This window comes from Condylura cristata, unplaced genomic scaffold (genome assembly GCF_000260355.1).
Source record: "Condylura cristata isolate star-nosed mole 26May11 unplaced genomic scaffold, ConCri1.0 scaffold00025, whole genome shotgun sequence".
Classification (NCBI taxonomy): Eukaryota; Metazoa; Chordata; class Mammalia; order Eulipotyphla; family Talpidae; genus Condylura; species Condylura cristata.
Window position 1 is genome coordinate 20,871,640 of NW_004567126.1, and position 13,875 is coordinate 20,885,514.

The window sequence follows — 13,875 nt, forward strand, 5'->3', positions numbered from 1 at the left end:
CCAAAGTTGGATATTTTCTTTGGTTGTATGAAACTGTGACATTGACTCTTACTTTATATAAAAAAAAATTCCTTAATTTGCAGTTTAGAAATGTTTGTCTGTTGTGACAGTAACATGTCAAAATTTTATTTGTAGATTAAACCTCCTAACCTCTGATACCATTGTTCTAGAATATCAGATATAACCAGCTACACTGCAGCAACAATAAAAACACCTCTTAGTATGATTGCATGTGTCACTTATTTGATCTCTGAGTGCATCTGTTTGATAACATGTCCAGTGTTAATGTTAATTAGACAGTCAGGCTCTTATTTCAAGATCATTTGTCTACTTTGTTTGCACTTTAAGTTGTGACCACATAAGACAGGTTTGACCTTAGCCAACTTCAACAAGGTTTTCTTGGGAACCCTAGAACCCTAGTTAATTTCTAGGGCTTCATTTACAGGAGACTCAGGGTCCGCTTCCTGTCTAAAGAAAAAGCTCATGCAATTTCTTACTGATTTCTGTAGGTTCTTGACATTGCAAGATAGTCACATTATTCTAGCCTGATAGTGACAGGATGTTCTGATGGACTCTCTTTTCTGTTTTTTTTTTAAAGATTCATTTATTTATACATACAGAACTGGGGGTACAGGCCAGAGGTGCGGGGGGGGGGTGAGAAGATTTACCAGAGACAGAGTGGGGAGCAGAATGGGCAGATGTATTGAAATATACTGCTGAGGGGAGCAGCGGGTGAGAAAGGAGAGGTCTGCTGTGCCATGTGGATCAGCTCCCTGGCTGGGGATCAGACTTATGCTGCAGTGGCTACAGAAAGCTTCATAGTGTTGCACTTTAATCCATTGTGCCACCAGGGAGGGCCCCGGAGTCTCTTTTCTTCTCATTAAGAAAAACAACATATATACCTGAAGCAATAATGGTATGTTTTAAATTTAAGTTTAAACATAGTTATAGTTTCAGTTATAGTTATAGGTTTAAAATTTTCAAACTAACAACAGCAGAAAGCAAGCCAGCATGTCTTATGCATGGTTTTTCTTTTTGGTCAAGGCAGTCTGTTCTGAGTCACAAACATTCCTAAGTCTACACCATAGAAAGTCAGGGACTCTTAAATTCATGTTGCTTCATCCAGACACCATCACTGCAAACCCTTCCTCCATTTTATTTGTCTGCTCTAATAAAGTGTTCTAAAAACCCAGAATTCACAAATTGAGAGATCTAGTAGGCTTTAATAAGCAATCCATGCACAGGGACACCATCCCATCTAGGGAGCAGGATAGTGCTGCAAGAGTTTTCAGGAAAAGGTTGTTTTGTTTGTTGTTGTTTTTTAAATAGAAAGAGGAGAAGACAAGCTTACTAGCAAAAGAAAAGATTGTTGCAGATAGTGCAGTCTTCCCTCTGGCAGAGGCTGGTGGATCTTATCTTGTAGAATCATGCAGATGACCTCACTGGGCTGAGGAGACTCCAGATTGATAGATCTAAGCTTACTTTTGGGAGAGGTTGTAATTGCAATTAGGTCATGTTTTAAGTCTGGATGGGGACCCAAAATAAGCTCCATGTTGGTCTGTTTTTCCTATTCTTAATAGTTCAGTTCTCTCCCAGACTAATACTTGGACAGCAGAAGCACACATGGTATCCGTGTTCTGAAAAGTTAAGACCTCATTATCATTTAACTTTTAAAAATATATAAAGGTATTCATTTTTCAGGGAAACAGATGTCTCTCAAGAGATTTAATACCTACTTTACTTTTGTTGCCTTCCTGGATTTTGAGATTTGAGAAACTAGAGCCCTCAGTGAAATTTTGAATTCCTCTGGAGAATTTGATGTTACTAAGAAGCTAGTTTAAATTATTGAAAGTAAAGAACTCCTGGGCCCAGTGCTTTGGAATTACCTTTGAATGTACTTTGTATTGACTGGGAAGACCCTTGGGAACTCTTCTTCAAGCACCTAACAGCAGCATTTATTCCCTGGTTTATTATTGCTTCCTTGCATTCTTCCTAGGCCTCCTGGCACACAGATGTCTTCTGTTTCCACCAGCTCTTGAAGCGGTTTTATGTGGTCAGAAAGAATCTGTGACTCAATTTCTTTCAGGCCAGTCCTCTGCCCACAGAGCTGCGAGCGATTGCTTTGCCACGTCCCCTACTTTGGCATCGCATGAAGGACTTAAGGGACAGTTGGCATTCCCTGCATCATAGGACCAGCCTGAGGATTTTGATACTCCTGTTCCCTAAATTTCTGCCTAGCCCTTTCTCTTGCCTGTGATTCCGTGGTTGGTGAATCCTGTTTCATCCTAGCCCTCCTATCACAGTGGTAGTTTCATCCTATCACTACGCTGCTAACAGACTGTGTAAATTCAGCTCCCTCTTCTGTAATGAACATCCTCACCTTTGTAGTTCATCTTAATCCAATTTACTGTTCCCCCAAAGCATTGTTTTTCAGTGGGTGCATAACCTTCCAGCCATGAGTTTATCCAGTCCATTCTTTGTCCTGTTGGCTTATGGGTGACTCCAGTCCGATGGGACATGGCGAATGCATGATACTTGCTTTGTTAGAAGAGGTAGTGAAATTTATTTGATTTGTTTTTATAAAGATACACTGGCTACTACTTTAAAACACTAATAATTTATCCTGGTACTCTATAGGTTGAGATCTTTGCCCTTAGAAGAAGACTGAGCAGGTTTTGTGTGCTGGCTTTGCCTCTTATTAGCTCATCAATTTTCTTAACTTCTCTGGTTTTTAATTTCTTTATCTGTAAAATGGAGAGAACAGGGCTTGGTGTGTGAATTAAATGCTTAAATGATCATGAAGAGTTTCGCACCCTGCCCAGCATATAAGTGCTCAATAAATGTTAGTGTTGACTATGAAATAATAGTTTTTTAATGAATTGCTCTGTCAGTCTCTCATTCCCTTATTCTCTGTGTCCTGTTGTGTTTTTTTCTTGCTCTGTGTCTTCTCCCATGTTCACTCTCAATGCCAAGGATATATGTTATTTAAACTTAGAGTCAAACACACAGGGTCTGTGGAGAAGACTTACCTGTGAAGAGTTGGTCATTGTTGTGTCATTGCTTTGATGCTGTGGCTAGCCCTTCCTGCGGTGATCTTACTGACAGATTATTCTGTATAACCTCAGAAAAGATCATCCAGTAAGTACCCCCATGTGAGGCCTAGAGTATAAAGGCACCTGGGGAAGCCTTGGAAATCTTTTGATCAGACTTTTGCCTCCAAATAGTGCCACATCTCTACCTTCTTGAAAATGATAGCTGTCTGACCTGGAACGTGGAACACAGCAGATCTTATTCTATTGTGGATTCTTAGAATCAGCTTATTCAAGCTGTTGAAGGGTTGTATCAGTCACCTGCCCAGTGTTCTTTCGGCTGACATCCTGGAAGGCCTTTTCCATGTGAGGTGTAGGGCAGGTATTGGGGCTGCATGATTCAGGGAGCTAGTCTCCACCCCTTCCCCCCCACAGACTCCCAAGTTGTCCTCACACCCGATGACATGTCACACTTGATACATCACCAGCCTATGATGAAGCATTCTAGTGACAAGTGCACTATGGCACAGGTTAAACCATCCCCTTCCCAGCTTTAGAGTTGGACGGGACCATCAGGTTCGTCCTTTCTAGTTATTTCTGGACTTAATTTTTTCAAGTGAACCCTTAGCCAAAATACACATATCTATATAATGAATAAAAGTAGGTTATTTAGAAAACTGAACTCATTTCTTGATTAGTCTCTTGGTTGTTAGAAAAGTCATGATGCTTATTTGTTTGAAAAATACACATCATGATTTTTCTGACAGCCCACTTCAGCCCCCTGGAGCAACAAAGGAAAAGTCCATTTTGCCTTCGTAATAAAAACCTTTCCAATGCCTGCAGAACGCCAGCACACCCTTCCTACCTGCACTTTCTCTTCTCCAATATCATCAGCCTCATTGCCTCTAGTCTGCCTTCAGCTGGCATGTCTTCAAAGTTTTAGGCAGGAAGCTGTTTTTCCTTCCTGCTGGGAAACCAGAACCAGAACTTCTATTAACTTTGGAAAATTTGAGATTTATTTATTTATGTATAAAAGAACTGGGGTACAGGCCAAAGGTATGGGGGGGGTCACCAGAGACAGAGAGGGGAATAGAACAGGCAGATCTACTGAAATACACTGCTGAGGGGAACAGCGGGCGAGACAGGAGAGGTCTGCTGTGCCCTGTGGGTCACTCCCTGGCCTGGGATCGAACTCACGTGGCAGCGCTTCACAGCACTGAGTTTTAGCCCATTCTGCCACCAGGGAGCGCCCTTGAGGTTGGTTTTTAACTTCCCTCCCCCAATCCTTCAGTTCTCTCCCCACCCACAAACCTGATTTAAATACTTTCAGCCTCTTAGAACACTGTTTATTATCCAAGTCAAAAAAAGATGTCGAAGACCTGGCCTTTTTAGATGGAGTCCCACTTGCACTGTTAACTTCATTCCCGTTTTAGGGCCCAGCCCATACAGCAGCTCTCCACTGTTGGCCAGATGCTTGTTAGCATCCTCTATTTAACATTCTGTTGGCATATCAAATTTCAGCGGCCCAAGTGAATTCACTGCGGAGACCTCTTGGAGTCTTGAGCCAAGCAGATGAAAGCAGCCTCTGAAGGGGGCTGCCGCTCTGGCACACTCAAGCAGAGCCGCCTGTTCTGCACAGCCCACAGTGCCTCATTTCTCTCGTTTTCAAAGGCTCTGCCTTTGGGAGGCAACAAGTGAGGGGCTCAGATGCCTACACATTAACATGGAGTTCTTGTCATCTGGAAGAGTCCATGCTTGTACCCTTTTATCTGAGGTCCCATCTTCTTTGCACTCATTTTAATTGACTGTCCAGTGGTTGATTGTCTTACAGGTTTGAGACCTTTTAGTTCCTCGTTTTCTCCCTCTTTCCATATTTTATACAGAATGCTGCTTTCAAAGCTGGAACATGATTTCACGCTCTCTGTGACACTTAGGTAGTTAAGAGTTGATAATACTCAGGCTTTCTGCATTTTGTCATATTTTACCATCTGTGCAACATATGAAAGGTGTTAAATTTCTCTTCCTTGGCATGCTGGATATTACACAGGGCATCCAAGACGAAACCTCTTGTCCCTGGGCATTGCCACCGCAACTAGGAGTTCTAGACCTGGGACCTGTAGACAGTCTAGGGAATCTGTGGCATGCTTTCTGGACTCCTCGAGAACAGTCTAAAATTATATACAAGTATTTGTGTATTTCTTATGCACATTTTTCTGGCAGTTTTTCAAGACTCCTGAGACCAAAGGATTGTTAACAATGACTGAATCAAGAGCTCGAGACCCTGAAAGTAAACTAAATGTCTTCTAATCAGGCTTTATCAAAGCAGGCATGACTTGTTACTGTTGTTTTTAAGGAAAGTGGCTTTAAAAATCTCTGTTTTAAAGCATGCCTGTGACTGAATGTCATTTGGCCTTGGTGATCTGCTGGAGGACTTCTGCGCCTTAAACGGTGTGTGGAAACCCAAAGAAAACAGAAGAGTGCCACCTAGAGGTCGTAGCAGCAACTTCACTACTTTGTGCTCAGACCCAGTAACTTTGCAAACTAAGAAATGGTTTCTCCTCTTAAGCAATTGTAGACCATGAAGATATGTTGACAATCCTTATAATATCTACAAATGCTAACATTGTGGGGTCTAGCTTTGCTCCTCTGGAAATACAATTTTAATAAAAGTTTGTTGTAGATGGCATTTAGAGTTTTGTAGGGATGTAGAACTTTAGGCTTAAGGATCCCTATCACATTTAAGTATTTTAATCATACATCAATAAAAAAATGATGCCTGCTAAAAATAATAGTGGAACTTCATTGTATTTTCTTTTCAAGTTAGAATAAATTTACTATTTAAATGACTCTTCAAATTAAGAGTAATTGGTCCTCCCTGGTGGCGCAGCGGGTTAAAGCGCTGCATTAAGAAGCTTAAGCCACTTCTACATGTGTTCGATTCCCGCCTGCCTCGGAGGAGATCCACATGGCATGGCAGACCTCTCCTGCCCGCCCGCTGCTCCCCTCAGCAGTGTACTTCGTCGATCTGCCTGTTCTGCTCCCCACTCTGTCTCTGGTGAAGCCTCTCACCCTCCGCATCTCTGGCCTGTACCCCAGTTCTGTATGAATAAATAAATCTTTAAAAAAAAATTAAGAGTAATTTGCCTAGGTATCTACCCAAAAGACATAAAAACACTGATTGAAAAAGATACCTGCACCCCCATGTTTTTTGCTGCTTTATTTACAATTGGAAAAGCATGGAAGCAGCCCAAATGCCCAAAAGTAGATGACTGGATAAAAAAGATGTGGTACATATACAATGGAATATTACTCAGCAACCAAAAAAGAGAAACACATGTCTTTTGCAGCAACTTGGGTGGAGCTGGAAAAGATCATGCTTAGTGAGATAAGCCAGAAAGAGAAAGAAAAATACCGGATGGTTTCACTCATAGCAGGAGTATAATGGACCAGGCGAGAAAATAACAAAAATAATGAACAACCATATATCAGAGACATTTTGCGGGGGTGGAGCGGGGAATGGGATCAAAAACGGGAGGAGGGGGGAAGAAATGCACGGGATTATGGTGATGGCACACGGGTGATTTGGTGATGGGAAACCCACGGGGATTACAATCAAGATGGAAAAAAAATGTACAAAATGATGTAAAAATAAACTTTTGTAATAAAAAAAATTAAGAGTAATTTGTCTTAATGACTTTTAGTGTTTCAAGACAGTAGTATTTAGAATGGCATTTGTCAGTTGGTGCAGGAATGATGAGATTGCAAGGTTGAGTTCACGTTGAAAAATAAACAGAACTCACCTCTGTATGAAGGCCCTGGTGAAGTGTTGTCAGGAGCATAGGTCACAAGGCCCAGTTCTGCTATTTCTTTGCTGTGTTGAATCTGCTCTTGAATTTATTTCTTCTGTAGTAAATGGGACCTGGAGAGTGTGTGTGTGCACTGCTGATTTTATCATCATAATCATCACCACCTTCCTCACAAGTGTTACTCCTGTGTCGTCATCAATCCCCCCAGTTTACAAATGAGAGGACTTAAGAGCGTTTGCGAAATCAGAAGAGTGGTTTCTTGATTTTTGAATCCATTGTTCTTTCTGTGATATAATACATAAGATGAACCCTCGGAGAAAAACAGCTCAGAACCAAGTTTGTATGCATGTATGAATTTCTAAACAGCACTGAGAAATCATGAAGAAACGTAGCAAAGTCCAGGGAGTGATAGGGACCTTCTGTGCCTCTTTGCCTGCACCTTGGAGCACCAGAAATTTAAATTCTCTGGGTGCAAGGTTGCTTGCTCTTGGATACCTAAGCTGAACGTGTCAGTGTGGATGTCATGATACATCTAGGCAGAAGAGTACAAGGAAATGAAATGTGTGGATTATGCCCTGACTTTCTCTGGTCATATTTAGTAAAAGTATTAACCGGACAACCAGATTGGAGTTTCTTCTTTCTCTATCTCTTCCTGCCTTTGCCCAGTCCCTTCTGGCATAAGCAGGGACATCGGTTAGGATCAAGGAGCAAGAGAGCCTGCATTAGAAGCAAGGAGCGTCACACCCAGCCTTGCCGGTGCCCACTGCTCCCAGACTGAAGCAGGCGCTTTGTCTCTTGCAGAATGTGAGCACTTGATCCGCCACATGCTGGTGTTAGACCCGAATAAGCGCCTGTCCATGGAGCAGATCTGCAAGCACAAGTGGATGAAGCTTGGGGACACTGACCCCAACTTTGACAGGGTGAGCTGGGTGCCATGTGCCTCAGGGAACTCTTCTTAGAGCTGCTGCAATCTCCTTGGCATGAGATTGTAATCAGGCGTAGCCTGAAAAGGTAGACACTAGGAACAAACTTGTGTAATACTAACAGAGCAAGTGAAGCAAGCATGAAGGAATGTACAGCCAGCTGAGTTGTCAGAGAAAAGTGACACTTGTTTCCTGTACTTGTCCCCAAGTTGATGTCCCATCCTGACTTTTGAGAGAGTCTAGTTCACAATTCTGCAGCTCACCCACCATAGGAATGTCTTCTTCCTCCCGTGTTAGTGTTCCCAGTTCAAGTGCTGGGATAAAGGCCACAGTACCTTTATTTAAGCAATTGTGGCCTTTCCAGGTGCCCCAGGAGCTCAGGAAAGGGATCTTGCCTGCTCACAGCTGAAAACCTCAGACTCTTATTTAGACTTTATCTGAAGCCAAACTACCCCAAGCACCGGGGCACATGTTCGTGTGCCGTGAACATGACATGATTAGCTGGGGCTTGATAACTTGCCGTTTTAAATGTTACAGTTAATAGCTGAATGCCAGCAGCGAAAGGAAGAAAGGCAGCTGGACCCCCTGAATGAGGACGTCCTCTTGGCCATGGAGGACATGGGCCTGGACAAAGAGCGGACACTACAGGTATCTCCAGAGACGTGGAGCAAAGTGAGGCGGAGCCATCGCCCTGTTCTACCTTCTCTGCTGTCTTTCTTTGGGAACCTAGTCTTTTGGTTTTCCTCCTGTTCTTCCGCCTCTCTCTGCACAGTGAAGAGAAGGCGTTGGCATGCCGATGTTACTCTCGGAAGGGCTTTGGTCCTTGACGTACCTTTCAACATTTTTAATTCTTGGCCCTTCTCTCTCGGTAGTCATTAAGATCGGATGCCTATGATCACTACAGTGCAATCTACAGCCTGTTGTGTGATCGACACAAGAGGCATAAAACCCTGCGTGTTGGAGTACCGCCCAGCATGCCCCGCACCATGGCCTTTCAAGCACCGGTCAATATCCAGGTGGGCAATGGCTCGATTCAGGATAAGTAACAGCGGGAAGCAGAAGGGAGAGCCCTGACTTCCTCCGCAAGAGTCCCCCTACCCTTTCTTACCTCGCCCCTCCCGTCACCTCTCCCTTTGTCAGAGGTCAAGCAAAGATCTGAACGGTTCTTTGACAGAAAATGTGGAAGAGTCTTCATACTTGTTGCTTTTTGTTTTCTCTCAAGAAGAAATAGGGAGTCATTGAGTGACACTCTCTAGACATTCAAACGTAGACTCTAGCAATCAGGACTGCGTGAAAGCCTGTCCTTAATTCCTTCTGTGATGTATGTGTGTGTGTTGCTGCCCAGGCGGAGCAGGCTGGAGCCACCATGAACATCAGCGTTCCCCAGGTGCAGCTGATCAACCCAGAGAACCAAATTGTGGAGGTCAGTGGCCACCCTTCGGCAGTCACCCGCTGTAGCCGCTTCCCTCCGCATGGCCACATCACCTTTCCTTACGAGCTTGCTGCTGCCTTCTTTCTTTATTCTACTTCTGATTTCCACTTCTGTTGTTTCTTTCCACTTCAGCCGGATGGGACCGTGAATTTGGACAGTGATGAGGGTGAAGAACCTTCCCCTGAAGCGCTGGTCCGCTATTTGTCAATGAGGAGGCACACAGTGGGTGTGGCTGACCCACGGTGAGTATCTATCTGCCTGCCACCCAGGTCCACACCTGGGCAAAGAAAATCCTGGGTTCCTGCTATGGTGCATCTTCCCTACTTCACTGTTTCCCCAGAAGATCTCTTTCTGGTGGCCAAGGCATATTCTTAACCTCATTCAGGGTCCCCAGCAGAGCAGACTCCATTTGACTAAAGGACTATAAAACTATGCCTAGTGGGCCACTATCCTGCCAGTGAGTGAGTCATAATTCTTTGCTGAAGAGGATGCTAGCATCTATGTTCACAAAGATTAAGGTCTTCTGTTCAGAGTCACAGACAAGTATCCCTAAAATTCACTGATTTTTGTTACTGATGTTTGCTGCATGTTCTGGAGCAAGAGTCATGTAAGAAGTGAGGATAAAAACGGTATAATTTCTATATGTTAAAAATTAGCTGAATAAGAATCCAAAAACATACCAAATAAGTATCCGTTTCCCCACACAGTCATCAGTACAGCGACCTCACACGAAAAATGTGCTGAAAGCCGGCTCTCCCCACTTTTGTTCTACACTTGAAGGCACTCGACATTAAAAATAGCTTTGCATCTCTTCTAGATATTTGCTGAGTAGGGAAGAAAAGTTTGTGGCAAGAGTTCTCCCAAGAGTTCAATTAGGGGCAAATAGTTTTCTTATAAATACCTCCTCTTTCTGAGTGATTTCCAGAGAAACCTCCCTTGCCCGCTGATTTGCTTGCTTTATGTTTCTTGCTCTCGGCCTATGATCAAACAGGCAGTAGAGAACATTCTGGCTCCAAAGATTGTGTCAGCAGCAAAGGGGTGGAGTCCTACATTGCTTTCTTAGTGGAAAGATCTCTTATTTTAAAGTATGCTGTGAACCTTGCTGTCGGGGCTTGACAGCTCTGTGTGCCCGCACTTATCTGTCCCCTTAGCACTGACAGGAGTAATTGCATTCTTTCCCTGGTGAATCAGTTGCTACTTTGGGCAGCCATTGTTTTAGTGGATGGCCTGTGTCCTCCAGAAGCTTTCTCTTCACCTCCAGCCTTTGGAAACCTGAACTGGCCTGGAGCCAGTATTTCCTCTTGGCCCTGAGCTCTTGGTTTTTCATGAGTGGTCAGTGCAAAATAGCAATGCCCAGTCCCCAAGAGTAATATGGCAGAGAGCCAGCGTCCACATACGAGGTTCTAATTGCCCTCAGCTCTTGGAATTACAAATTGAGGAAGAAAGTAAAAGATAAAATAAAAAATTGTACTCACTCTAGCAGTTGTCACTTTGGGCTTACAAGCATTTTGAGTGTGACTGTTAAACCACACTTCTCTGTTATCTGTTTTCTGTCAGCACGGAGGTTATGGAAGATCTGCAGAAGCTCATACCTGGCTTCCCTGGAGTCAGCCCACAGGCTCCATTCCTGCAGGTTGCCCCGAATATGAACTTCATGCACAACCTGTTGCCCATGCAAAGTTTGCAGCCAGCTGGGCAGCTTGAATACAAGGTACCTGTGTATGGGAGCGGGCTTGTCCCAGAAAACACATTTGAGCTTCCTTTCCTTTGGTGGACTTTGGGTCACCTTCCCATGATTTAAGGGTCTCCTTAACTTGATTTCTCCTACAAAGCAGCTTGTGGGGGAGGAAAGATTTCTCTAGTCTATGACATAATCAAAGGATCCCTTCCTTTCAGTAGACTAGTAGAAAACTGCTGTTCCCTCTGCTCCTTTCCTCCCCACCTCACCTCTCTCATCCCCACCCTACTCCCAACAGGAGCAGTCCCTGTTACAGCCACCCACCCTCCAGCTGCTGAACGGAATGGGCCCCCTTGGCCGGAGGGCGTCAGATGGAGGAGCCAACATCCAGCTCCATGCCCAACAGCTGTTGAAGCGCCCACGGGGACCCTCCCCACTTGTCACCATGACACCAGTAAGTAGCTGCCCAGACCTTTGGCCAAGGAGGCTGTGGTTCCAGGGTCTCCAGCATAAATGTCTGAATTTATGGTGCTCCATGTTTCCCATTCTTTTAAAGGTCATAGAGTTTCCAGACTTCATTTTTGGCTAGGTTCTTTACTTAACCAAATCAATTCTATACTGCAGGCTGCTCTGGGACAGCCTCATCTCAGTGGGCCAGTTAGATGCCTGGACCCAGGTGGCAGCAGCTCACAGCCTTTTCCTGACTGACATAGGGCATAGATGGGCTCTAATAGTTTTCTCTGTACTATTTCTCTGTAACTCTGTAATAATTTTGTCGGCCTGGTTTCCAAAATGACCTTCTTACTAACTAACCCTCTTTCCTTTGATCAACATTACTCGCCTTTGGAGACAGCCCAGATCACTTGGTTATTTGGCTTTCACAAGCTGTAACCCACACTTGTTCATAGTCAAAGATTCTTGTTTATTGCCCGTCATAGGTGTCTTCACTCACTCACTCAATCTCATTGTCCCATAAGGTTGGGTACGGATTATATCCGTAGCCCTTATTGGGTGTTTAGAGTAGGGCTTCTCAAAGTATCTCCAGTTCAGGCCCTTTCTTTCCGCCCCCGCAGTCTGTCGTGGATTAACACCTTTGCAAAAGAAAGTCAAAGGGTGTTAGTAGACAAATGGAAAATTTTAAACATACAAAATACAAGGTTAAATTTTTATTTGACTCAACAGACAAAAATTGTCAAATTGTTGTGAAAGCTCATTCGCCCTTTCTGTGCTTACCTTGTCACAGAGGGGAAACACAGAGTGGACCGGCATAGGCCCCTGGGGCCACACTCTCAGTCTCATGCTGTTGAGAAAGGGCAAGAATTGTATTCGTAGTTCTTGGCCTCACTGAGCTTATGAAATGGAGAGAGATGGTCAACGGATGTGAAGGTGGACTGAGAGAAGACACTTATGGTTGCGTGTCACGTGACCTCCATGGAGGCAGAGGCTCTCAGGGAAAGGCAAGATCTACGTCAGCCATGAGGGTCAGGAGCCCTTCTAGGGGATGTGGAGAGACTTCTTTTGGGTACTATGACTGCTTTTGCCAAGGCCAGTCACAAGCTTTTGTTGATAAATCCAGGGAACATTTTAATTTTATCTCTTTGGACCTTTCAAGGGGCTAGTCACTGTTGACCATTTTTTTCTCCTTGAAATATCGTCTTCTTTTGGCTTCTGTGACACCACATCCTCCTTGCTCCCCCCACCTCTCCTTTTCAGGTTCCCCGTCTGCTTGTTTCTTGAAATTGGTAAAACCCAGGGTTTTATCATAGGCCCTGTTTCCATCTCATTTTATGTGTCCTAGAGGATCTTGTCCGCTCCCAAAATTTTAGTTATCATTTGATTCTCCTGCCCAGATTGCTCTTCTGCATAGGCCTCTGGGTGCCTGCTGCAAAGAGTTAGTGCTCACAAGTTAAATTCACCATGTCCCAGAATGAACTTCTGATTAAGAAAGCTATTTCTCCCCCAGGTGACAGTGAATGACACTGTCACTCTCCCAGTTCCACAAGCTAGGCATATAAGTGTAGTCTTTAACTCTTCCCAGCTCCGCAGCCCCCATCACAAATCAATTATTCAGTGCCTGTGAAGTCAATGCCCTGCTTCTCCACACAGCTACTGCCCTTTCCGTCACTCACCCTCTGCCTGAATCAATGCCGGCCTCCTCGCTGGCTTCCTGTCTGTGATCTCCGCCACCAGCCCTTTTCACACTGCAGCTAAAATAAGCTGGCTTTCTAAATTACACATCTTGTAACATCATGTCCCTGCTTAAAATCCTTCAGTGATTCACCACGGCCCTTCCCCAAAATAAGCTTCTGACTGTGGTATTCAGGCCTTTCTAACGGGCCACAGTGTTCTGCTCCTCACTGGTAGCCACTCCTGCCTGACTCTGTCCACTCCAGCCTAGTGGAACCGCAGTAAGAGATCTGGACCCCCAAGGGACGGTCAGACAGTGGCATTGAGTCCAAAAGTTTGTTTATAATTATCATCGATTGAAAAAGATGCCCTTTTGCATAAATTGAAGTACGATTTTTGCTGTGGTGCCTGCGGCAGGGTGACTTCTGTGAGCCCCCCGGAGGCAAGTGGCTGTGAAGGCCGCACGTGCACCTTTCGTGACCGACACGGTGAGGCCTTATGGTGGTGATTCTCGTTCCCTCACGTGTACTGGCGGGAAACAGCTGTGCTGAAGCATTGAACTGCAGTAACGTACATGCACTAAAATGTGCTTAATAAAAGCCACTGTGCTTTTTTGGAACTGAAGACATCTAAACTCTGGAAATAACATTAAACAAATCAGTAGGTCAGTTCCTAGACATTCCAAATGAATAAGGCACTATTCAGATCCTCCAACACCCACCTGCTTCTCTTTTCTCTTAGCCTCGAAATCCCAGAGACTTTGATCCCTTTCCCTCTTTGCTTGACTAGCTCCTGTTCATCCTTCGGGGCTCGTGTGAGGTGTCACCTCTTTCAGGATGCCTTTCTGTCAGAAGTGTTCCTATTAGAGGGCATGGCCATC

The 13,875-nt window shown here is 44.4% G+C and overlaps 1 protein-coding gene across 4 annotated transcripts in view; it reads left to right on the top strand.

Moving 5' to 3' along the window:
• The window catches only part of LOC101630688 (serine/threonine-protein kinase SIK3), a 206,959-nt gene that overhangs the window by 168,037 nt on the left and 25,047 nt on the right, over positions 1 to 13,875 (top strand). For all 4 annotated transcript variants that reach the window (XM_012729704.1, XM_012729706.1, XM_012729705.1 and 1 more), the window contains 7 exons: positions 7,637 to 7,755; positions 8,296 to 8,406; positions 8,631 to 8,774; positions 9,104 to 9,181; positions 9,323 to 9,432; positions 10,748 to 10,901; positions 11,167 to 11,322. In XM_012729704.1, the coding sequence (XP_012585158.1) occupies positions 7,637 to 7,755; positions 8,296 to 8,406; positions 8,631 to 8,774; positions 9,104 to 9,181; positions 9,323 to 9,432; positions 10,748 to 10,901; positions 11,167 to 11,322 (872 nt within the window). The remainder of the gene's footprint in view (positions 1 to 7,636; positions 7,756 to 8,295; positions 8,407 to 8,630; positions 8,775 to 9,103; positions 9,182 to 9,322; positions 9,433 to 10,747; positions 10,902 to 11,166; positions 11,323 to 13,875) is intronic.